General features: G+C 41.0%; 1 protein-coding gene across 3 annotated transcripts in view; it reads right to left on the bottom strand.

Moving 5' to 3' along the window:
* Positions 1-5,342: 5,342 nt before the first annotated feature.
* TMEM131L (transmembrane 131 like) overlaps positions 5,343-23,236 on the bottom strand; it is an 85,282-nt gene continuing 67,388 nt past the window's right edge. Inside the window, exons 24-35 of one of the 3 annotated variants that reach the window (XM_061991891.1) lie at positions 22,124-22,273; positions 20,917-21,533; positions 18,318-18,472; positions 16,889-17,013; positions 15,224-15,381; positions 13,338-13,523; positions 12,231-12,309; positions 11,114-11,199; positions 9,812-9,932; positions 8,112-8,200; positions 7,131-7,273; positions 5,343-5,667 (exon numbers count right to left, since the gene is read on the bottom strand). In XM_061991891.1, the coding sequence (XP_061847875.1) occupies positions 5,389-5,667; positions 7,131-7,273; positions 8,112-8,200; positions 9,812-9,932; positions 11,114-11,199; positions 12,231-12,309; positions 13,338-13,523; positions 15,224-15,381; positions 16,889-17,013; positions 18,318-18,472; positions 20,917-21,533; positions 22,124-22,273 (2,188 nt within the window). In that variant the 3' untranslated portion in view covers positions 5,343-5,388. Of the gene's footprint in view, positions 5,668-7,130; positions 7,274-8,111; positions 8,201-9,811; positions 9,933-11,113; positions 11,200-12,230; positions 12,310-13,337; positions 13,524-15,223; positions 15,382-16,888; positions 17,014-18,317; positions 18,473-20,916; positions 21,534-22,123; positions 22,274-23,236 lie in introns of those variants that run through there. The other 2 variants (XM_061991892.1, XM_061991893.1) reach the window with 2 other exon arrangements.

Raw genomic sequence — 23,236 nt, 5'->3', positions numbered from 1 at the left:
GCACTGGGCAACTGTGTATCCAGTCACGTTCAGGGACCTCCTTCTCCAGCTGGGACTCCCAACCCTGTCAGCTTCCCACCTGTCAGAAAGGCAGAGTGAGCATGGCATTGCCACCTGGACAGAGAAGTACAGCAGCCCTGGGGAGACAGTAACTCACAGCCTGCCCAAGGGTGCTGCAAAAGAGGACAGGACACGCCCTGCCCCAGGCCATTTCCCCCACAAAAGTGGACAGGCAAACTGAATGGGGCAGAGGAATCAAAAATACAGCTAAAACATATCAATGGTGGCAGGGAGGTGCCACCGTGCACCTTTTCCACAAATTGCTGAAAACAAAGCAAGTATGTGGAGAGGGCAAAAGGAGATGACTCAGAAAAATAAACAATGGGTGTTCCCTGATGCTGGGAGGGAAGAAAGTAAATGAGGGAAAGCAACACCCAATCTACCGCTGTAAAGACTGGCCCAGAAGCTCACCTGGCAGGACAGTGGTACCGGCTCTGCAAGAACTTGTGGTGCTGCCCAGACTGCAGCTTTCCGTGAGGCAACAGGACTTTTTTTGGGGCACAGAGAAGCTGGGTGCTGGAACTGAAGGCACTGCCAGCCCCAGTGCAGGTGGCCGAGCACCTCCCCTGCTTCCTCCCCTTCCGCCCTCTTCAGGGGATTGAGATTTTCAGCATTCTCTTTCATGAGCTCATTTACCCTCTGGCAACTGGATGTCTCAGCTGCCCTTAGAGCTTCCAGGTTAATTTCTGCCAGTGCAACAGCAACCCCTGTTTGCTGGTCATTGCCTTTGAGCAACTTGAATGGTCCTACAAGCCCAGGTCCAGCTGCAAAAACTGTAGAACAAACCCACCAACTGCCACCATGCTTACAACAATGCCACGAGAGCAAGGAACTGCCACGCTCCCCAGGTGAGCCTGGCCTCATTAACTCATACTGGCCCCCACATTTTGAACCCCTCATATGCTATCTGCAGCTTGGTCTGGCCAGCTTGTGCTCCCAAGCAGTTAAAAACAGACACCCAGGCCAGGCCGGTAGCAGCCAGGCTGCTGTGCAGTCCCAATCCCTCCCTGCAGAATCAAGCTCAATGCTGCAGCAGCCTCACCAAGAAACAGGGTCCCAGTGGAGCAATACCCTCAACTATAGAGAAGCTACATCAGATACTTCTCTCCCCTTTGCTCTCCAGTGCTGTGAGGGGCTTGCTGCAGCCTGGAAAGGCTACAGCACCCAACCATCCCTGCAGGAGATGCTGGCCGTGTCCAAACATCACCTCTTGTGGAATCTGTAAACAGTCACAAAACGTGCCAGGAATACTCCCTGGCTCCGGGATGGAAATGCTGCACAAACAAGGCAGACTTGGCCAGTATGGCCTGTGTGTCCTATCCAAGAACAGGGTTAACTTGGTATCCTTAATTCCCAACACACAGCAAAGAAGCCACAAAGCCCCTGGAAGCAGGGAGCTGGGGTGGCTATTGCTTCCCTAAAGTCTTATCTTAGGAAAACGCTGAATATCCTGAAGCTATGCAGCGCTCACATTGGGATAGAAATCAACACTGACCCCTTGGAATTGCTTGTGGGTTTTTTTCCTCCCTTTCTGTCACCAGCCCTACCAACTAATGAACTGTACACAATAATCCACTTTTATATTATTATTTTTGGGTTCCCTTTGCAATCTTAAGCATTTCTTGGGTTAAATGACTACTTTTTTTTTCTGAAGTTTCTCAGGAAAAAAAGGTACCAGTTTCAGAGATCACTGAAGCTCCCGAACTTACCTTAAGGAATTCCTGGCATAAGGCAAGAAATGAGGAATTATTTTGTTCATACCATAGAAATGTCTTTAGAGCAACCTCTCCAGTTTCACTCCAGCAGAATTATAATCACTTTGTTACAAGGAAATTTGCAGTGGAATTATTTCATCTTTCCCTTTACTGTAGGAAGAATGATTTTAACTGAGCCCAAATTCACTAGAATTCAGTGGATTGCTAACTAAGCTACAGATGTCTCCTGATGGCAGCAATTATTCCTGGTAACCTTAATGAGCTTGTTACATTCCTTAGTTATTGTTACGAAAAATTGCATGAAATGGTTTGCCTAATACTACACAGTTCCTGGGGGAATCTTGATCTGTTCTGCTTTGATTAAAGAGAATGATTGTTTTCTTTCTTAGCAATATTTCTCGAGTTGTTTGCGCCTCATTTCCCTTGTCTTTTGCTGGCACTTTCACAATGCTAACCAGCTTTTTCACAGAGCTCTTATTTTCCAAAGGTTTATACCTTTCTTTTTCTGCTTTCCCTGAACTCTCCAATGTCTTCCCTTGGTTTATAGCTTCTCCCCCTGCCCTGCCCCCACTTTTTCAGTGATTTATTCTGTCTAGAATATATACATTACTTACAACAGGGACTCCTCAGTGCTGATCAAAACTCTGAGGAGTTTTGTTGTTGTTACAGTTTGTTACAGTCATATGAAAAGCATCTCCTCGAGGAATAGCTTTGTTTCAGTACACAGAAAATACACATCTCCTTAAAACAGGATTAGCAGGATTAGCTGAGTAAACTGAGTGCAGCTTTGCATGTCGTCTCTTCTCACCTGTGATTTGCTACACAACCATAAATATCCAGCAAATAAAGAACTTCACTGCATTTCAAACCAAATGATCGCTTGGGTCTTTTTCTCCATATTTATTACGTTTCCACTCACACTCTCTTCCTCTTCAAGTCTCCAGCCATAGGCTAGAGGTGCACAGAAAGCATGCCAGTGGTTATGAGTACTTCTCACGTCTTAGCACTGGTTTTGGGAGTGCTAAAAGTTCACTGAATATGTGATCTTTCCTTCAGAATTACAAGCAATTATGATTAAACTCCCGATTCCCATGTGCGTCATGGAAAGCAGCTGAAGACTCCCAGTGCCATTAAAACGCTATGGTTTTGACAATCATTCAGGGACAATCCCATTTTTGTGACACCTTTCAACAAAACTTTCCTTGCAGCAACCGCTGATCTACCGAAACAAACTTTTTGTGGCAATGCACTGTTTTTGGTGATGCATTTCAAGATCTGGGATGGCATTTCTGGCAGAAACCAGCAAGTCAGAGGAGCTGGTCTGACAGCTCAGCAATGCAGCGAGACTGGCAGGGCCAGAATTTAGGCCTGGCAGCTGACAGTTGCTTTGCAGTGCATTTTCTGCTCTGCCTTCAAATGAAAACAAATGTGAAAGTCTCAACATCTCAAATAGAGTTCTGCTCTTCTACTCAGTCTGTGTTCAAAGGGCAAGAACTACTAATATTAAAAAGGAACTTGTTCAAAGTTCACAGAATACTCCAAATAGTGACTGGGCCCTATAGTGGTCTCTAGCTCAGCCTCTCACAAGGCACAGGACTGCCATCACCCACCACCACTACAGTAGGTCATGCGCAGCTTTCCATTCAGCTGCACATCATGAGTGCCTCCATGCATGGACATGTCCATCCCTCAGAGCAGCCACCAGCAGACTCTGGTTCTACCATCTTTCTGGCTCTCCTTCAGGCAGCTGGGTAAGGCCGCTACAGGATCTCCATTTACTCTCTCCTCCTTAATGAGTCCCCTTGCTGAGGACATCTCTGAATCTAAGGGATGCTTTCTCCTTTTTTCTGACACCTAAGAGTGAAGATGCCTCAACACGCTCTGCCATGCCAGTAAAAAAGGCTGTAGGGGAGGAGTCAGCAAAGGCAGATTGCATGGTGGAAAGACTCAGCCCTGAAGTGGGTAGCAGCACGTCCCTGGTTGCCTTTCCCACTGCGAAGACTCTGTCTCACAATGCGAGCTAACGCAATGCCGTTGTTTTGGAGAGCGGTGTGAACTCTGCTCTCAAAGAAATACTTGTTCCAGTTGAAGCTTTAAACAAGGGCAATTAAATGCACTGAAAATGCTATTGCAACATGAAGGCTAAAAACATAAACACAAAATGTCAGAAGTCAACCTCAGGAAAAGCTGCTCAAAGAAATGCCCATTCAGCCACACTGCACAAGCTTAACATTGCCCAAGTGACAGCTTGCATTTTGAAGCCAGATAAACAAGTTACAATTCAACTTTTTTTCTATTGCCAGAAGTTCCCACCCACAAATAACCCTGTCAGCAGCAGAAGTGGCACCACTTAGGAAAATCTCTGATCTGTACCAGCAGACAGGTCCCCAGAAGCATGGTTTGGTACAACCTGTGAGGAGTGCATTTGACCCTGAGCTGTATGATAGCCCAGGACGACTAAGGAGCAACAGGCCTCAAACCTCAGTTAAATATTTCAAAAGCTGGTTTCGAAGCCCAAAACTGCAAGGTAAGTAAAGTACAGAACAAGTTACTAGAGCTAAATGAAGATATCTATACTACTGACTAGCAGCCAACCACTTCACTCTATAATTACCATCAGGATGAGCCCAATTTGAGCTCTCCTTGAACTGCAGCTGGACTGCACACCAGGTGACTCTCCCCTTGAGCAGGGACACTCTCGAGGTTGAGATCCCTTAGCTGAGACTAAGAGATTCTTTCTCGCCCAAGGAGGAGATCCCTTACCCACAACAGATCCTCGGTAAACAGCTGACAGCATGCTGAATCAATACTACTGACAAATTACTAGTTAATGTACCTACTCAGCATTATTATAAACTTTGTAGAGATAATTCCATTAGGCATAAACTGTCGTCCAGCTCTGAGACTAAGACTGGCTCTGGCTGCAGCTGGGCTCCAGAAAGAGTTTAGAAGGCATGGAGGTCCACTCTGAACCTTGTGACTCAACAGGAGAGTCTTCCTTACCCTTTGTGTCCCTGATCTCTATGTCAATCATTCTGACTCAATGCTCCTTCGTGTATTTCTTCTATGCAGTAATTAATAAGGTGACTCTTGCCATCAAAATTGAACCTTCATAAATCACTGTTAAACTTTGTAAAATCCAATCAAATTTATTGAACTCTGTCAAGCAATTTTCTTACCTCAACAGAAAACAGAGAAGCAGAAGTATGCTGAGCTGAGTGATATGCTTTCCACTCATCTGTAACATAATGTGATTACTTAAGGGTCCAAGTTTGTACCTACAAATGCTAAACCACTCCTCCTTTATACCACAGAATGAAACCTTCAGAAGAAACATGCAGTACAGGTTCATGGATGCTTTTAAGAACCTGATACTATCCCTATTCTTGAAAAAAAATGAGGTTTAAATGTATAGCCTTCGCCTGACAGTAGCAGTGTCCTGAATACTTTGCTTTTTAAAATGCAGCGAATGCTCAGACTTCAGTAAAAAAAATTTATTTTCAATATAAAAGTGCCAAAATATCCACCAACATAGTAATCTATTCAACAACCAGCTTACTCTAGTAATCAAAATTGCAAGCATCTTTATTCACATTTTTAAATCAAACTCCTTTCACACATTTCCACAGTAACCCGAGTCCCTCGAAAGTGGGAAATTTGCGTTTCGATTGGCTGCTGTAGTCCATATGTCCAAGTTCATGTAGGCACGGAAGGGGTTAAACCTCGGATAGTATTCCTGCTTACACATAACTGCCTGGTTCTCCATGTGGGTTGAATGTTGGGTCGTGGCACTGACAGGGCAGCAGCTTTCATAAACATCACTCTGAGGTGCCCAGATGGAACCAAAAAGTCCAGACATTGGAGATAAGCTTCGTGTGCTTGAGAGGTAGGGCTGTGGGGCAAAGACAAAATCAGCACGGAAAAACACAAAAGGGACCGTTTGCCAGAGAAAAGGGGGACATGTTACTAAGTGGGAGGAAGTAGCACTTATGCAGAGAACAAGCAGAAAACTGCACGAGTTTAGAAAGCAATACAGTTGCCGAAAACATTAGAGCAGTGTGAGTGTGTCTGTGCAAAGGCACCTCGTTAAACGAAGCCATATGAGCTCCTTCCTGTACGGCATCGATATTCCTGTTACAGGAATACCATACTCAGTTCTGGTCAGGCTGTTAAGAAATGTACAGGAGAAACAGAAGACATGTGAAGAGCACCATGCACATTTAGAGAGTTAAAATTAAGAGAGAAGGACACCTAAGAAATGACAAGAAAAAGGCTGAAGCATGTGTCAGTACTGAAAGAGACTATGCAGGCCAGGAGCAGAGAGGGGTATTCAGTATGGAAAAGAGACCGTAATTGGGAGCCAGGGAATTTAGTTAGAAAATTTCGAAAGCTTATAAAGAACCTCCTGGAGGGCAAGATGTGTTAGTCTGTGAGGAAGTCTCTTGGAGAAGGTCATGGAAGTCTTGGGACTTTTAAAACTGAATGAAACACTGAAATGTATTGTGGGGAAAAGCTCGCCAGGGAAATGAAATGAATTATCTAATGTATTTTCCAATCTCTACCTTCTGTGTTTCCCGGCATTCCTGAATAAAATATGAAATAAAGCCACGTCTATTTTAGGAAACAGTCTTCTACCAGTTTCACTGCTTCTTAATACAGCAGAATTTCTCATTTGTAGTTGGAAATAGCTCTAACTTTATTTGGTTAGTTTTAGTCAAAATAAACCCTCTGTAAATAATTTTTTAAAATTCTAAAATAATTCTAAAATATAAGCAGAAGAGAAGGTGGCTACACTTAGAGACCACCTTGAACTGAAGTCACGACACTGCACTATTGGATGACATAAACGTGGCTTGTCTGTAACAAGTCAAAGTCAGCAATCAGAAATCCAGCTTCAATCACTTGGACTTCCTAGCAAAAATCCCATTTATAGTCACTGAGAGTAGCTGTCCATTCAGCTCTACAATTTCCAAATCTCTTTGGGTTTTCCTGTCAGCACTTTTTGTGTTTTACCTTCATCTGGAAAGGCTGATTTTGATAGGAAAAAGTCTCAGTAGACTATGCAAGTCCAAAACGTGGTGTGGTGGTTTGGGTTTTTTTCCATATGTAATGCGATTTTAGTCAGTTTTCAGGCAAAAAGATTGGTGTTAAAATTTCACAGACAAGGTCCAGTAACAACCTTGACCAACAGCTGGGTAAAAGCCAGGCTACCAATGTCAGCATCAAGCACGTACACCAGGCTACTGGGAGGGCTCATGAAGAACATGCGAGCAACAGGCAGGGGGAAGACGGGAAGGCTTTGGGAAGGCTCTGAAGGGGCACAGGAAGGCTGCGCCTGGCAGTGACAACGCTCACCGTGGAGCTGACGTAGCTGGCTGGCTCCCAGGCAGGCGGCATGTTGGGTGGCGCGTTCCAGGTGGAAGGACAGTTCTGGTCAATGAAGGCTGTGTTCTGCACTGCTGCCGGGCCCGGGAAGCTGCTGGGGTAGTTCATGTTTTCTGCCGTTTGTGAAAACAGGGAGACAAAGTGAGACTTCTGCAAGACAAACACTAACAACATTTCTGCAGGGGAACATCGAATCTCCTTGGAGTGAGTCGGTCTGGAACCGACCTAAGCCTTCAGTGACTTCAAGCAGCTTCAGGGCAGCACAGCAGCAAAGCATAACAATTTTTGTTAACAAGAGTCCCGCTCTGTATTAGGGACCCAATAACAAATTGCTATCAGGAGGACGGGATAAAGAGTTGGCAGTCTCTCTACTGGAGAACAGAGTCTTTGTTAGTCTCAGAACGTGCATGGCAGAGCCTACCCGGACTTCGCTGCCAACATGCCTCAGCTTTAAGCACCCAAGGGATCACCGTGCTGCCTGTGATACTGTAAGCCTGACCTTTAATTATTGCTTAGGTAATGCTAAAGAATTCTAGGTTGCTGCCAGTGTGCTTCACAAGCCAAGAAACTCTAGCCTGGAAAGGTAATTGGTCACAAGAGGCATTCTGTTTCACACACTGGAAGGCAGGAGTCTGCCAGAGGGGAAACAAAGAAAATTGTGCAAAGATTTCTCTAATACTGTGGTCACAAGCATTTCTCTCTATTCTCTCTCAGACAGACTCCTGTCTCCCAGCTTTTCAGGCTTAACAACTCCATAGGAAGACCGGTCTTCTCATCTGCCACATACAGACATCATTTATTACTACAGAGCAACCAATCAGATGGAAACCATAAAGGCCACTTAAGCAACGAACACCCAGATGTTTGTAGACAAGCTCAGCCTTTGGCTCTACAAAAGGTGAGAGAAAAAAGCATGGTCAGTGATAATGCATAAGCTTTACTTCATCCTACCTTCTGGGAAAGCACCGTATTCATTCATCTCTAGTGGACAATACATGTTGGAAAACTGGCTGTCACAAGCTGCATTCCAGTCAATGAAGCTGTCCCAAGAAAAAGAAAAATCTGCTGTCAGAAACAACTCACAGAACTTCTGAAAAGCATTTAGAAATGCTTATTTAATGTAAAGCCGTTGGACACAGAATCCCTGTAACTGATGATGAGGCTTTTCACATGCTGCTTGCCAATCCTGCCAGTTCCTACTCTCTGCCACTAACTAACCACAGAGATGCTCTCACCCAACTAATTTCCCTCTGGGAGGGTGACCATCTTGTAATGACAGATACTGGAGTTCTACAACACCTAACTGGGTTCAACTTCTTCCTCAGTAAAAAGAAAATCATTGCACTTCTTTCCCTGCAACCACAGCAACGGCAGATATAAAGAGAAATAACGTGGTTTCAAACAGAAGAAAATAGAACATCTTCTCAAGCATCTGAATGCTTGAGGAAAGCCATCAAAATGGGGATTTCTACTTTCCCTAGCACATATGTTGAAGTCCTGTTAAAGTTATTTTCACTAAACCTCTCATTAATTTGTAGGGATTATAATAGTTTTAATTAATATAATTTCAGAATTGCAAGATGACTTTTCAAAAGTAATTCTTAAAGGGAAGTCAGAAGTGAAACAAGCCCTGCCATGCTGTGAGCCTGAAGAATCCCAAGTTTGGACCTAGTCTGGACAAGGTGAAGACATGGAAGGATTTCATGTTGTGCCAATGTAGTGTTACTATTCAGGCAAGAAGTTATTCTAAGTTACCCCTACTACATAGGAACTAATAATTGCACGTAGTTTTGCATATAAAGTCTGATTTGAGATGGGTGTATGGAAGCAAAGTAGCAGAATACAGAATCTGCCACAAAACACCGTGTTAATCCATCTGATGCAACAGTTGGATGGGCCACTGGCCATCCCTCTCAATCATTAGGACTGCAGTTTGTTGACACAACAGTTAGGTTAGCTCTTGGGGGCTTCTGCATCACCACTCTCTCAATTTAGATGACAGGATTATGACCCAAAGAACCACCCATATTTCACTGCTGTGTGGTGGCAGGGTATTTCTTCTCTCTGGTTTGTGGTGCATCTCTCATTAGCAAAATTTGCAGTGTAGAGAGTCTAAAGTACAAAACTTACTCAAGTGCATTACTACGGGAAGATCAACCCAAATCTACACAGACCCTGAAACAGTCAGACCAACTTTTATCTTACACCACCTTCAAACTAGATGATCTGCCTTTATTTAACAATGTCTGTTCGTACCATTTAACACAAATACACAGTGCATATCACACCCCATCATATACAAGAGTTATGTATTTAGTAAGAGAGCAAACAAATATAAAAGCCAGGCTCCCTGCCTGGCCACGCAAAAGAAGTTGAAGAAATTAAAAACTTTCCAATAAGCAATTTGAAGGAAGTTCTGGAATACCTAAATATGAGCAGGAACAGCAGTGAATTTGTCTTGGCAAAATAAATCATGATGTACTACTGGGAGAGCATCAACAACCAGAACGAAGATAAAATCAACAGCAGGGATTTTACTTTAACTATCATCTGCCTTAACAATATTATAAAATAAGCTCAAGTACAGTCCTCGGCATCACAGAAGCCTAAACAAAGTATTATCTCTACTGTTTACATGAAACATAACTTGCCTGTTGTGGACAGAGGGGGTTTCTTGGATCATGCATGGTATATTATTCTCAAGGTTGTAGTTCAAACTGTTTGTCAGGCAGACTGGCTGAGCAGGCCACAATTCTCCTGCTGGATAAAGACCTAAAAAGGGAAAAAGGAATGAAACATGAAACAACAGCAAAGAGGTTCTGCAAACTCTGAATGTCACAATTCCATATGCTAGATTAAAATAATCCAGAATTACTAACTAATCGACTTTATCATGATGAATGTCCACCTTGAAACGAATCTCAAAATTCCCATCTGTTAAAAATATATATAAAAAGACTTAACAAAGAAGATGAAATTTGACCAACGGGACAACAAATCCCTACAGAAAGTCCTTAGCCACCAGAGCTAAGACAGTGCCCTTGCTCAAGGCAGGACAGAGGGCAAGGAGGTGAATCCCCACCTCTTGCCCACACCCATCAGTCAGGAACCATCCCTGTCTGAATTCCAGCTGCACAAATGCAGCAGGGAACCGGATGAAAAGATCCATTTATGACCAAACAATATGTGAACTGGTTACAGCTGTATTTAGCCCCTAGGGCAGATATTCATTGTGCTGCTCTCTACAGACCAAGTGCCCTGACTGCCCACAGACGCTTGGTTCCTATCATCTCTGTGAGAACATACAGCTGGAGAAAGGAAAAAATCCATATCAGCAGTTTCCAAGAGAAAACAGTTGCAAAGTGCTCTCTATTTCACACAACTGATATTATGAATATTGCTACTGTGCAGAAAGTTTAATCGGCACATCTTTCCTATCTGGCACAGGTTAAGCCTACAGCAGCGGGGACAGCCACAGGCAGGCATGTGTTCTAACCAGCTTTCAAACTACACATCATACAGCTTGTTGCTTTTATGAATTCCACTCAACAAGTTAATTTTACTTCCCTTTGAGATACGATGGCAAGAGTTTTAACAGCCCAACCACAACCTCATTCATTACTCAGAAAGCAAGGCCTGACTGGAAATTCAGAGAGAACAGTCATATTTGATTTGAGGCTGGGCTTCTTAACACACCAACCACTGCTCTTGATCTCCCAAGAGCATTACTTTTGGACATAAATCTGTGCAAAGCAAGAGGAGGAAAAAACAAAGAATACCTAAAGTGTGAGTTGAAAGCTAAACACTACCTTGGAACAGAGAACGTGCAGCAAAAAAATGTGACGGTAATAAGCTTTCAAGTTCTAAGAACAAGACATCTTTTAAGTTGCTGCATGGAAGTGTTTTTACCAACATCACTGAAAAAAGTGTCAGCTGTTAATGAAGTAACTGACCTTTATTTTTGTCAGGATCTGCAGCTATGTCAGCAAAACTGGGACACATTGTTTCAGGATACTGGGGGATGCTGTTCATGTCTCTGCTGAATGAAATGAAAATTTAATTTCTTAAGTCTAGACACTGTTATGCTTCACAACCTAAAGTATTTCAAAAGAAATACACATAGATGTAAAAATATCCTAACGAATATCACGACTGCTATTGCTTCCCCACTCTTTCCTGTTTTTTCTTCTTATTTTGAATTAAGCACTGCAACATATTGGGTTTTTTCAAATTAAAGACCAGTTATTACTTATTACATACACAAAAACAATACAATTAATACATCTTTATTACTCCATTTTTATTACCAAAGTATCAATCTATTGCAAATTAATTCAACAACTCCATGTACTCCATGAGGATGAGTAGGGACTCTCGCAAGTTTACTTTCGTGTGTGCGAAGACACATAGGCACACATGAACATTCATTTCATATTCATCAAATCCCATCAAAGAAACTAGTCAAGATGAATGGAAAGAGAACATTTGCAAGCACTAGAATCCCAGAGGAAAAGGATTAAATTACTTTTGCCAGTGAAAAGAGAGTGTCATCAATGAGAAGTGAAATGAGGACTTGTAGTAATAAAAATTGGAGATGCTATCTCTACTACAGCAAAGAAGCAGGAAGGAACGTAGGGGAGGGGGGAATCAATTTTCATGCTATATATCCTAGGAGAATATTATTCCCATTAAAAGAATAACATCAACTTGAAAGTCTTGCTCCCACCTGTTTTATTTAAAACCATCATTACTTTAATAGAACTAAGTGGTAACGGAAGTGTAGTAAGTTGGTAAGATCTGGAAGACATGACAGGAAAGACCAATTTCCCTTTTCCCCCTAATTTTATTTTGCATTTGGAAGCAGTTATTTTATTTCCCCAGCATAATCCATTTTGTATCTATCTTTTCATGTGCTGAAGAAGGGTCGTCTTCTTCCAAATATTAAGTATGATTAGATGATGACCAAAAATGGCAAGCCAACAGGTAGGTAAAATTTAAGCAAACTGAGACAAGATTTCAAGTTGGTGGTGTTTCTTTAATGTCTTGCAGGTGTAGATTCAAATTTTTTACCTGGTATTGCAGATGTTATGAGACAGATTTAAAGTGATAGGAGTTTCAGATGGAAAATCATTTTGTGAAATATTCTCTCCTAAAGAAAAGAATGACTGTGAAAATCAAAGATCCTAAAAAAAGAAGTATGCACAGAATACACATACACACAAATAGAATCATCAACTCTTAATCAAATCTTCTCTCAGACTGGAGTGTCACTGTCAATTTCAAAGTGTGCTATCTAAGTCCATATGGTCTTATATTTGTTTTATGGCTTATAAGTGACTACCACATTCTTAATGGAGAAGTTCCCTGTTACTATCAAATTCATTTTGAGTTTGAAAGGTTTTGGTTTTTTAAGAGGAATTACAATATGATCAAACAAAAATTATGTGTACACAATTCATTATCTGTTAGATCACAGATTCAGATACCTCACATGCTATCTTTTGGTAACGTAAAGTTTTATATATACACAAAGACACATGTAAGTACCTGTGTGGTTTTAAATTATTCAAAATATCTTCAAAAAACCCACCATCTCAAATATGGGGTTACTTGTGTCAGTTCAGCACTTCCTTTAAAATTTATTTCTAGTGCTACATCAATCTGGATAGTAATGGTAGTGACAAGGTTTAGGCATTGAACTATTTTAATGATATTCAAGCATTGAAAAAACTGCAGTAATGAACCATGTTTCTCATACTAGCCAAGTGGCTCAGGTCTCCTGGTTAGTTGTGCCTCAAGTACAGCTATCCATCCATCCCTCATTGGTAGATTTCTTAAATAACTATAACATTAAGAGAACAAGGCGACGTAATATAAATTGAAAGGTAGAAATTGCTTTGACTGGTAACTTCCAGTTCTTCCATCTTTCCATGATAACTATATGTGCAGTTTCCTCGCCGAGGAGTCTGATACTTGGTAGCTATCTTCATCTCCACAAAACTTGTACTTTTTTTCAAGTTCTTTAAATCTCTTATCTTTCTGAGAGCTGTCTTATACAAGGAAATAATATACAAGGAAAATAGATGTACCCCATGTCACAGTACTACTCCTTTCCATTCAGAAGGAAGGCTGAAACTCTGCCCACTTTTGCACAGAGGTCATTTTTGCAGAACTTACTTGATGGAAGAAAATGCCTGGCTGTAATCATGGGCTTTTTATCTCCATCTGAGCTGCTGGTACTGCTCCAGCTACCCCAACTCCCACGACTGGCACGAACACTTCCTGATGAACTTCCACAATCTGAGCTTGAATCGGAACAAAACTTCTCCAAACACTTCTTTTTGGACCGTTGATAAAAGCTTTCTGAAGAAGTTAAAAAAGTCCCAACAACAAACAAACAACACAAAACATTTAAGAAAGTCTCTCAGCTGAAGGTGCAGTGAAAAGACATCTCAAACATGATTCTCTGAATTTACTTCTATTTAACAGAAATACCTTACTATATAATAACTGCTTACTAAACAAAACAATATTTACTGACAGTTGAAGATAGGCACACCAGCCCCTACCACAAAGAGTTTATGACCTACGTGACACCTGCTGTACAATGAATGCAAGTGAGGATACAGTGCAGTTAGAGGCAGCCATTTGAAACAGGAAGCCCAAACTGTTCTTTGAAATGTATAGGTTCATATAAATATTTGAAACATGAAACATATCCTGGCTGTTGGAACATCCATACTAAAAGCAACAACAAATGTCAGAATCAATTAATTCATAAGCAGTAGTTTATCCTTTCTTGTTATCTCATCAGGGAGGAAAAGGACAATCCTATAAACATTGATACCTTCTTCAGATCTCTTCCCAAAAATCAGAGAAAAGAGCTGATTAAAATCCTGATGGAAAGGCATGAAGCAGGTACCCGAGCTAGTGGTGGTTTTTAAAAATCATTTGCCTGATCTCAAGGTGGCCTTCACAATACAGATGCTTCAGGTAATACCAGCTTCAATTTGAACACACAAGCAGACTGTTAGTCCTTCACCCAGGACTGACAGATTACAGCTTCAGACTGACTCACCTTCTGATTTGCACCACCAACCAACTCCACAGAGAAAGCAGGTAGAGCCCTTCAGAAGTGTGCAGGTATTACTTCAGGCACTGCATCATGCCAGTCCTGTCATCTTTGCCTCAGGCTGATTGATGGGCTGAGGTCAATTGTATGGGTTTTCACTAGGCCAAGTGTCATGTCCTGTATTTGGGCCACAACAACCCCAGGCAATGCTACAAGCTTTGGGAAAGAGTGGCTGGAAAGCCACTTGGTGGAATAGGACCAAGGGTGTTGGGTCAACAGCTGCCTGAACATGAGCCAGTAGTGTGTCCAGGTGGCCAAGAAGGCCAACAGCATTTTTGCTTGTATCAGAAATAATGTGACCAGCAGGACCAAGGAAGTGATTGTCCCCCTGTACTTGGCACTGGTGAGGCTGCACCTGAAATACTGTGTTCAGTTCTGGGCCCCTCACTACAAGAAAGACATTGAGGTACTAGAGTGTGTCCAGAGATGGGCAACGAATCTGGTGAAGTGTCTGGAGAACAACTCTGATGAGGAGTAGCTGAAGGAACTGGGGATATTTAGTCTGGAGAAGAAGAGGCTGAGAGGACATATGAGCACACTCTACATCTACCTAAAAGGAAGTTGTACTGAGGTGAGGGTCAGTCCTTCTCCCAAGTAACAAGTGACAGAACGAGGAGAAGGCCTCAAGTTATGCCAGGGGAGGTTTAGATTGGAGATTAGGAAGAACTTTTTCACTGAGAGGGCTGTTAAGACACTGGAACACGCTGCCCAGGGAGGTGGTGGACCATCTTTAGAGATATTTAAAAGCCATGTAGATGAGGTGCTGAGAGACATGGTTTAGTGGTGGGCCTGGCAGCATGAGGTTACCGATTGGACTCAATGATCTTAAAGGTCTTTTCCAACCAAAACAATTCTACAATTCTATGAATATAGCCACAAAACCCCCCACATTAAATTTCTTCCCCTGTTTAAGACAATTAAGATTGCATACCTGTTTCTCCCTGTATAGACAAGTTCCCAGCTTTCTGGTCTGTTTTACAGTTTTCCCCATTACCCTGAGGACACCAGGCTCTTATTCCAATATTCGTTCTCAGATCTGGCCTTTCAAATTCACTGCAGATATGCTTCAGCTCACTCTGCTCAGGGACCCTAATACAGCCACACCCAAAGAAAAATGTTTGCATTTTATGTTTCAGCTGGATTTTTCTTTTTCAGGCATTAAACACCTTAATTTTCATGGCTATTGAGGCAGGATGCCAGGCCAGCTTTAGGAGTCTTATTCCCCAACTTTACAGAAACCTAAAAAACAATATCCCACCACACAGATTACTTCCCAGGGGTAAAAGCAAAAATATACATGTATGTTTAACTCTGTTCTCCAATTGCAGAAGGCAATCAGATGTTAACATTGCCAAACACAGTCTAGCACTGTACAAAGACCAAGATGCACAGGAAAAGGTGCCCTATGTGTATTTCACTGGCATAATTATAACTAGAATAAGCCCATCACCTGAAGTTTTTGCTAGCAAGACAAATATCTGCATCCAACATTGTTATCAAAAAATATTAACGGAAAATGAATAAAATCCAGATGTGAAGTTTTCACAGTAAGGAAATGGTTACATCTTAACTTGGAAAGTAGCAACTGCTGAATCTGTTCAAGGAACAGACACCCAGTTTCAGAATTTCACTTCCTTTTTTTTAATCTTTCCTACACCTACAAAGGTGTGCACCCTGCACATCCTCACTACCCACACAATGAATAGTAATTTGTTTACGATGTTATAACGGCCTCTTCAGATTTCCAATCTCCTTGCTAAGTCCACTGACCTCAACAGGATCACTCACAATAAAAATTAAGTCTGTGAGGGCTTTGTAGGATTCGTGACTTTAATTCAAAGGGCTGAGGGAGGGGAAGGTGGAGGACTTTTCTCCTCAAATGTGTTTCCATCCTCGCAGCAGTTTATAACTGGTGTGTTTTAACAACCATACAAAGAACATAGAATACATGAAAAAATAATTGAGTAGTTTACAGCTGACTTCACAAATGCATTTAAACAAACCCCAGAGGGAAAAAAAAGGTACCTTCCCAAGGTGCTCTCAGTATTCTTTTGAGTGTACTGCTGTACTAATATTTTTAATATTAATAAATGTTAATTGAAAATGTGACAGAAATGCAAGTTGATGGGTTTTTTCCTATGGATTTCTTTTCCTCTTCCAAAAACTACTAGAAGACAACATTCTCCTAGTTACTCAGTACAATGGATGACTCTCCTGAAGGTGGAATCGTTCCAACAATTTTGTTTTCCTTTCCTCACTGAAGAGAATACACAACTGGATTTTATCCACGCAGTGCAGAATGGAATTGAAGCTGACCATCCCAACTCCAGAGACAGCAAATTCCAGACTGTAACAGACAGGGACCACTGCTATGCAGAATGGGCTGTGTCTATATATGTGCAGATTTACAAATGGAAAAAACACTTTTTTTTTGCTGGTGATACTTAGTATGCACTTTCTTAAAAATAAAGGCTCAAGTCAGGATTAAAGTGTGTTTATTTAAAAAGATAAAGCAATCTTGCCTCATGTACTATGCAAAACCCACAGAAACACAACAGCTCTGGATTTCTTCATGATTTGGTGAGGCAATACATACCTTGTAGATACATTAACGTTCTTCTTCTTATTTTTTCTAGATGTTCTATTTCTATTCCAATTCATATTTGGTACATTGACTTCCTTCTTCTCCTGAGGTTTCTTCTTCCTATACGCATCTTCTTGCTAAAGGTAAAAATATGAGCTGAGACGATATATAGATTACAGGATGAAGTTAATCTAGTAAACGAACTCCATTGAATTTTTCTAGCTACATTTCTCTGGACAAAACGAGGCAACCCAATTGCATAGTTACTTCATAATTTAGTGCCTTTCCACAGCACATCCTCTTTGCAGAACCATCAATTTGACCAGCCTTTCCAAGACTCAGACCTTCAAGGAACCAACAGATGATGAGAGAAAAATTTTTAAATTCCCAATGTTAGCATTTTCCCCCTCCCAGTATCTAGCTCTGACTTTCAGGGAAATAACAAAATAGGGAGAGACAAAGGAAAGCAGTCAATAAAATTCCCAATGTGCTAAAACAAAAAAAACATCTGCCAGATTTATGATCAGTTTGTCTGCAAGTTCAGCAGCAATAAATCCTCCCTTTCCTCAGCAGCTGGAGGGGTGGGGGGAAGCATTCATTTGAATTACAACTGAGGAAATTACGGGGTAAGTTAACCAACAAATAGCTGTAATTTTAAAAAATGCAAGAAACAAACTGAGCACCATCAGCCACATACAGAAAGAAGTTTGTAGCAACAGTTCCCAAAACAAGGACAGAACCTGGCTGTTCTTATACATTTTCCTCAAGCATGGTAAGCCATGCCTCCTTACATCTTTTTGCCATGGGATTCCTATCTGGCAGATGGGACACGAACAAAACCCAAATTCTTGGGTTTCCTGATTACCTGATGAAGTTCTTTGGTTTATGTTGTCTGCAACAAAGGTACCATCTACTGTGTTTATAGTGCTGAAAAAATAGGGGTGAATAATGATCCCTATCAGCAGCTCCACAACCTATTAAGACTTCTGCCTGCTGTATTCTCAAACACAAATTTCTGATGCAAAGCCTTATATTTGTATCAGGTCTGCAAATGAAGGCCAACATGCCCACCTAGGACACCTTCTCTCTGGAGTATGTTCCCACATCATTACTGGGGCTGACAGCTGGCATTAGATTATGGTATGTCTGTATCTGCGCTGACAATAACGAAGATTATCTCTAATTATGACACAGTCAATATCACAATGCAAGGGCTGTTGTAAATTTTACCCAAAACGCTCATCATTCTATAAAGCAGTGTTAATACGCAATGGATGTGGGACAACACGACAGCCTACTTCCTCATTCATCTGATATACAGTGTTTCAGATCTGTGTCTCTACATGACAGTGCCTATATACACATACACATCTAGGTGTGTATAAATGAACAACAGAACCATTATTTTGAATTTGAAAAGCAGAAAGATCACAAAACAAACCTCTGAAGAAGTAATCTCCTCTTTTGCGCAGCATGGCATCTCTTCTTTTGGTCCTTTATTAATCTTTTTCTCTGTGGAAGGCTTTAGGTTGATCTGCTTTTTTAAAGTCTCACAGTTTTCTGTTTCATTCCTGAGAGGCACTTGCTGGCTATTCCCTACAATCAAACAGCAACATCAGCTTGCTTGGGATGATGGGCTCCCAATCATAGCCACAGTATCTTCTACCTTTCTTTAAAACCAGACTTGTGTTGCTTTCCAAATCACTGGGAGACTAACCTCTGGGCCAAGGATGCTGAAATTTTCAAAATCAAAAGCTAATGCTGGATAAAAACCCCTCATAATAGTTGCTAAAAGCAGCCCTGTATTGATTCATGCTCATGGACACACCACTCCTAGCACATACATAAATTACGCAAGACCTGTTCATCTCCTCTCAATTGGAGCTATCTGAGTCCCAGCCATAGGTAAGGCCAAATTGGAAGCCAGAGAATATTGATTTAAAAAAGAAACAGAAGGAAACCCCTGCCAGTTGGGGGGGGAGGAGACCTTTCAATATAAAGGTAGCCTTTATTTGATGTCTAACATTACTCAAGTACCCTCTGCATTCACTGTGAAGACCAAGGGAAGTCATCCTCTCTTCAGGATGGGTTCCATGTAAAAAAATCCAGTTTCTTGTGAGGAAGAATTATGTGTAATCAAATCCAAGAGATGAAGAAAATGAGAGGAAACCTGTCCTAATAACTAGTCAAGTTGCCTAGTCCTCTGCCTGGGCCCTGCCCAATAGACAGGACAGAATTCCTTATCGGTCCAGACCAATGAGTTCCAGGTACCTCAGTTATCTGCAATGCACACACAAGTAATCTGTCACCGAGACTCTCTGCTGCTCCCATGGGAAACAACATTAGTTATGGCATTGAACTGGTCCTCCTAAATGGAAAAAGCACACCCAAATGCTTCTATGGTCTCCTACCTACCAACCAACTTTAATGTCCTAGCTCTGAATCAGGCACCTGCTCCCCTCTGGAGCAGGCAGTCATGATGACTGCAAAAGGAGCCCATGTGAATGAAACACCAGAGACATCAGGCAAGGAAGGCTTCCAGGGCTCTAAAAAAATGCTCCATTGCACTCCAGCATGCAAACACAGGAATATCTGAGGTCTTAAAGACACCCCCTTAGTACAAAACCAGGTCTGTATAATCAAAATACAAGCACTACAAGGTGATACTTAAATTTATCTTCATTTATCCTCCCAAACTTCTTGAAACACAGAAATACTCACATCACTCTCAGTGCAGAAAAGCAGAGCTGCTAACAGACAATGCGACAGATACCAGTAGTGCTTTACCACTGAACACAAGTAAATATCACTACCCCTGAAACACTCTCAAGTTATGGAAGTTTTGTCAATGAAAATAAGTCTAGTATCTCCCGGTTGGTTTATGTATAACTTCACTTTTCACAGCCTGTTACTCAGTTACTCTCCTCTGGACATAAATAGTTAAGGCATAATAACGGATTACTTTTTCCCTCCACATCTGATTTCCTAATTCAAACCAAAGAATCACAGAATCACAGAATGGTAGGGGTTGGAAGGGACCTCTAGAGATCATCTAGTCCAACCCCCTTGCTAAAGCAGGTCCACCTAGATCAGGTCACTCAGGAATGTGTCCAGGTGCGCTGAAGAACAACAACCAAACAACGCTCTGCAGCTTAAAAAAGAGTAATGAAGAATGTCAAAATATTCTGTAAGTATGAGTGAAACTATCCTGCCAATACCTGAGACAACACATTTGTGCCACCGTATCAGATAACAGCATAACAAGAAGCAACAGGCCCAGGGCAACACCTACACTAGGGCCTGATATCCCTCTGTGATGGTTCAGTCATTAAACAAACTCTGCCACAGCTACAGCAAATGCCAATTTTCAACATTCAATTACTTTGCAGGGTGTCTAAGTAAAACCAAGCTTTCAGAGGGCACATTCTCCTATGCTGCTCTTGATGTCCTCCAGGTTCTCTTGAGCCACCCTTTGGACTGAGTTGTGAAGCTAAGACTTCTCAGCTTAGTTCCACAATAGGAAAAAAAAAAAGATTAAAAACTATGCAGTCACTAAGAGAAATGTTGCTCTGTGGATGCCTACAAAATACCTTTTCGCAATACTCTGATGTCAGCTTTTGTTATTTTCGATGGTTTTATCAAAGGAGTTCTGAATACTCAGTATTGAATATGCTTGCTTGGTGACTCTAAGAATCAGGCATCAGATTTTCAGTGGAGCCAAAAATTGCAAACTAGGATGCATCTGAGTACTTGACAAGGGCAACGTGTCTTACAAGCAGATCTATGACATCAATTACTTTAAGCATTAAAATGCTACAGCACAAGTCTGAAATCTGTAAACGAAGGCATATTTATGATTTATGAAACAACTTTTAATGTAAGCTGTTTCCTTAGGAACGTAAACAGATAAGTCACAGTAAACACATAAGAAATATCACATCTTGTTCCATGCAAATGACAAAATCCTGATCACAGTGAACTCAACAAAACATTTCACCCAATAATAAATACGAAGTGGTAGAAACTCAAAGAAAAATTACCACAATTTTTCCTAGAAATCTCTTGCAGTTCCGGCTGTTGCTGAGGTGAATTTCTGGACAAGTGATTTTCAGGTAGCTTCTTGGACGTCTTCACAGGACAAAACTCCTGTTCTTTGAGCTCTATTAGATTTTCTGAAGTTTTAAGGTTAGTTTCCTTGGGAAACATACATGTTTGAAGATCTTCCTTCAGATCACACTCTGAAGAAGTATTTTTAATGAGAATTGTATTTTTCAGTGCACTTTCTTCTTTACCCAGAAAGTTTTCTGGAAGAGTTAAATTCTTGTTAACATTTATGCCATTTGCATATTTTAGAGTTACCCAGTTCTCACTGACAACATCAGTGCAAATGTCCTCTTTTGGTGGTGAGATTTGGTTCTCTGCCATCTGATTTTGCTTCTCATCAGTAGCTGCAATGGCACTGCCAGCTGCTGTGTTTGGTTTCTGCTTACTGTAGTAAACTGAACATTTGTGTTTCTTCTGAGAGTGGCTGTAGGTCGCAGGACTTCTCTTTGCTGCATTCTGACTGCGGCTGGAAGAAGCGCCTACAGACAGGAAGCCCTTCCCTTTACCTTTATCTGAGGAACTATAGGAATCCATAAAAGTCTTGCAGCTTCCCCTGGAGAAAAAGAAAAAAAATATTTGAAGTTTTGTCTTTTTAATCTATGAAGCTATTGTGAATTGTGTTATGGAATACTTTTGTAAGAAAAGAAAGGGGGGTATATTCACATGCTATGAAACTGCAATAGGTCTACAATCTATCATACTAGCTAAGCACATTCTGATTTCAGAGGGAGTTGAGCAAGACTCTTAGTATGTGTTCAGATTTCAAACACACTCGTATGCTTCAGAGAGTAAGTGCATAATTGACCCCCCAAGATGGTCAGATTTGAGGACCATTAACGTATTTGCCATTCTCTCCATGGCTGCCGCACACTGTATATCCTTTACTTTCATCACACAATTTTTACCCTATATACTACTGACAATACAACAGATCAATAAACCCTTAATTTCTTCCATTCGTCTTCTGTGGAGATAATTATACACCACAATGCTGACAGCTCTCTGAATGAGCTTGCTTGAAACACTATTTCCTCTAAACCAGTCCCCAGCAGTATCAAAATACAAACAGTCAAAAAGCATCACTCTGCAATAAACAGGGTAAAAATAAAAAGGAAATTCAGAAGAAGAAAAAAGTATTTTTACTTGTAGGAGTCGGAGTTGATTACATCAACAGAGTTGCTGTTCTGCTGTGGTGAAGAACTAGGATTTGGCCTCTGTCTTGATTTCATGAACTCTGCTAGAATATACTGAGCTTGCTGGAAGGCTATCAGAATCACTCCAAGCAGGGACAAACTGCCAAAGAAAACAAAAGATAACGGTGTCTGCAACTTTCAGAGCATTCAGTGAAAGAGTTAAGAAGCTTCTAACAAGATGCATTTTCCAAATATTTTGTTAGTAAATTTAACTAAGAAGACAGTCAAGATCAATTCTATTACGGTTTAAAAGAAATACAGTTGTAATGGTCTTTTCCTTTTTGTCTTATAGCCTTTGCTAGTTATTCTCTCAGTAACTCAGCCATAAGTTTTATAAAGAAAAAAAATCTAACAAAGAAAAGACCTATTGTAAAAAAAGTTAATACTTGATTTGAAGATCAATAGAAGGAAGTCTCACTACAACACAACGGCAATATATCACAGTATGATGCTTGTCAGTCTTCTGAGTGTCTTCAGTTCATTCCTAATAGCTATGTAAATTTTGGTATTTATTTAATACCATCTCCTTCTTTTCCTGTAGAAAAGGATGATATAAAATAGGCTACAAATACCACCATACTTCTGAACTAAAACTGAAGCTGAAAAATACCCTCTCTCTGTCTGGTGTATTAATTGCTCTAAATATAAATTCATCAGAACAAAACCCATTGTTAATTCATCAAACCACCTTCTCAATCATGCAGTATAAATTTTGTCAACAGGAAAACAGAAAGAAATTCTTGATTTTTCAGATCCCTGTAGTCTCCTCCTGCATAACTATGTAACATGGTCATTACTTTTGCTTCATTTGTGCTTCGATTGTTTTTAGTGTCAAAACAACAACAAAGCAGAACTACAGTGTGCATCACGATCTCTGTCAGGTATGCAACAGCACATATATGTATCACCAGGACACTGACATTAACTGCTTGTTAGTACTGACTGTGCAAATTCAGAGTTGATGTGATCAACTAGACAATCTGTGACAACCACAACATTCAGTTCACACTACACTGTGAAAGGTTAGTGAAGGAAGACAAAAAAAGCATATGCATAGTAACAG

This window comes from Colius striatus, chromosome 3 (assembly GCF_028858725.1).
Source record: "Colius striatus isolate bColStr4 chromosome 3, bColStr4.1.hap1, whole genome shotgun sequence".
In the NCBI taxonomy this organism is placed as follows: domain Eukaryota; kingdom Metazoa; phylum Chordata; class Aves; order Coliiformes; family Coliidae; genus Colius; species Colius striatus.
Note: the sequence above shows the minus strand (reverse complement) of the source record. Positions and strands in the feature narration are given on the sequence as shown.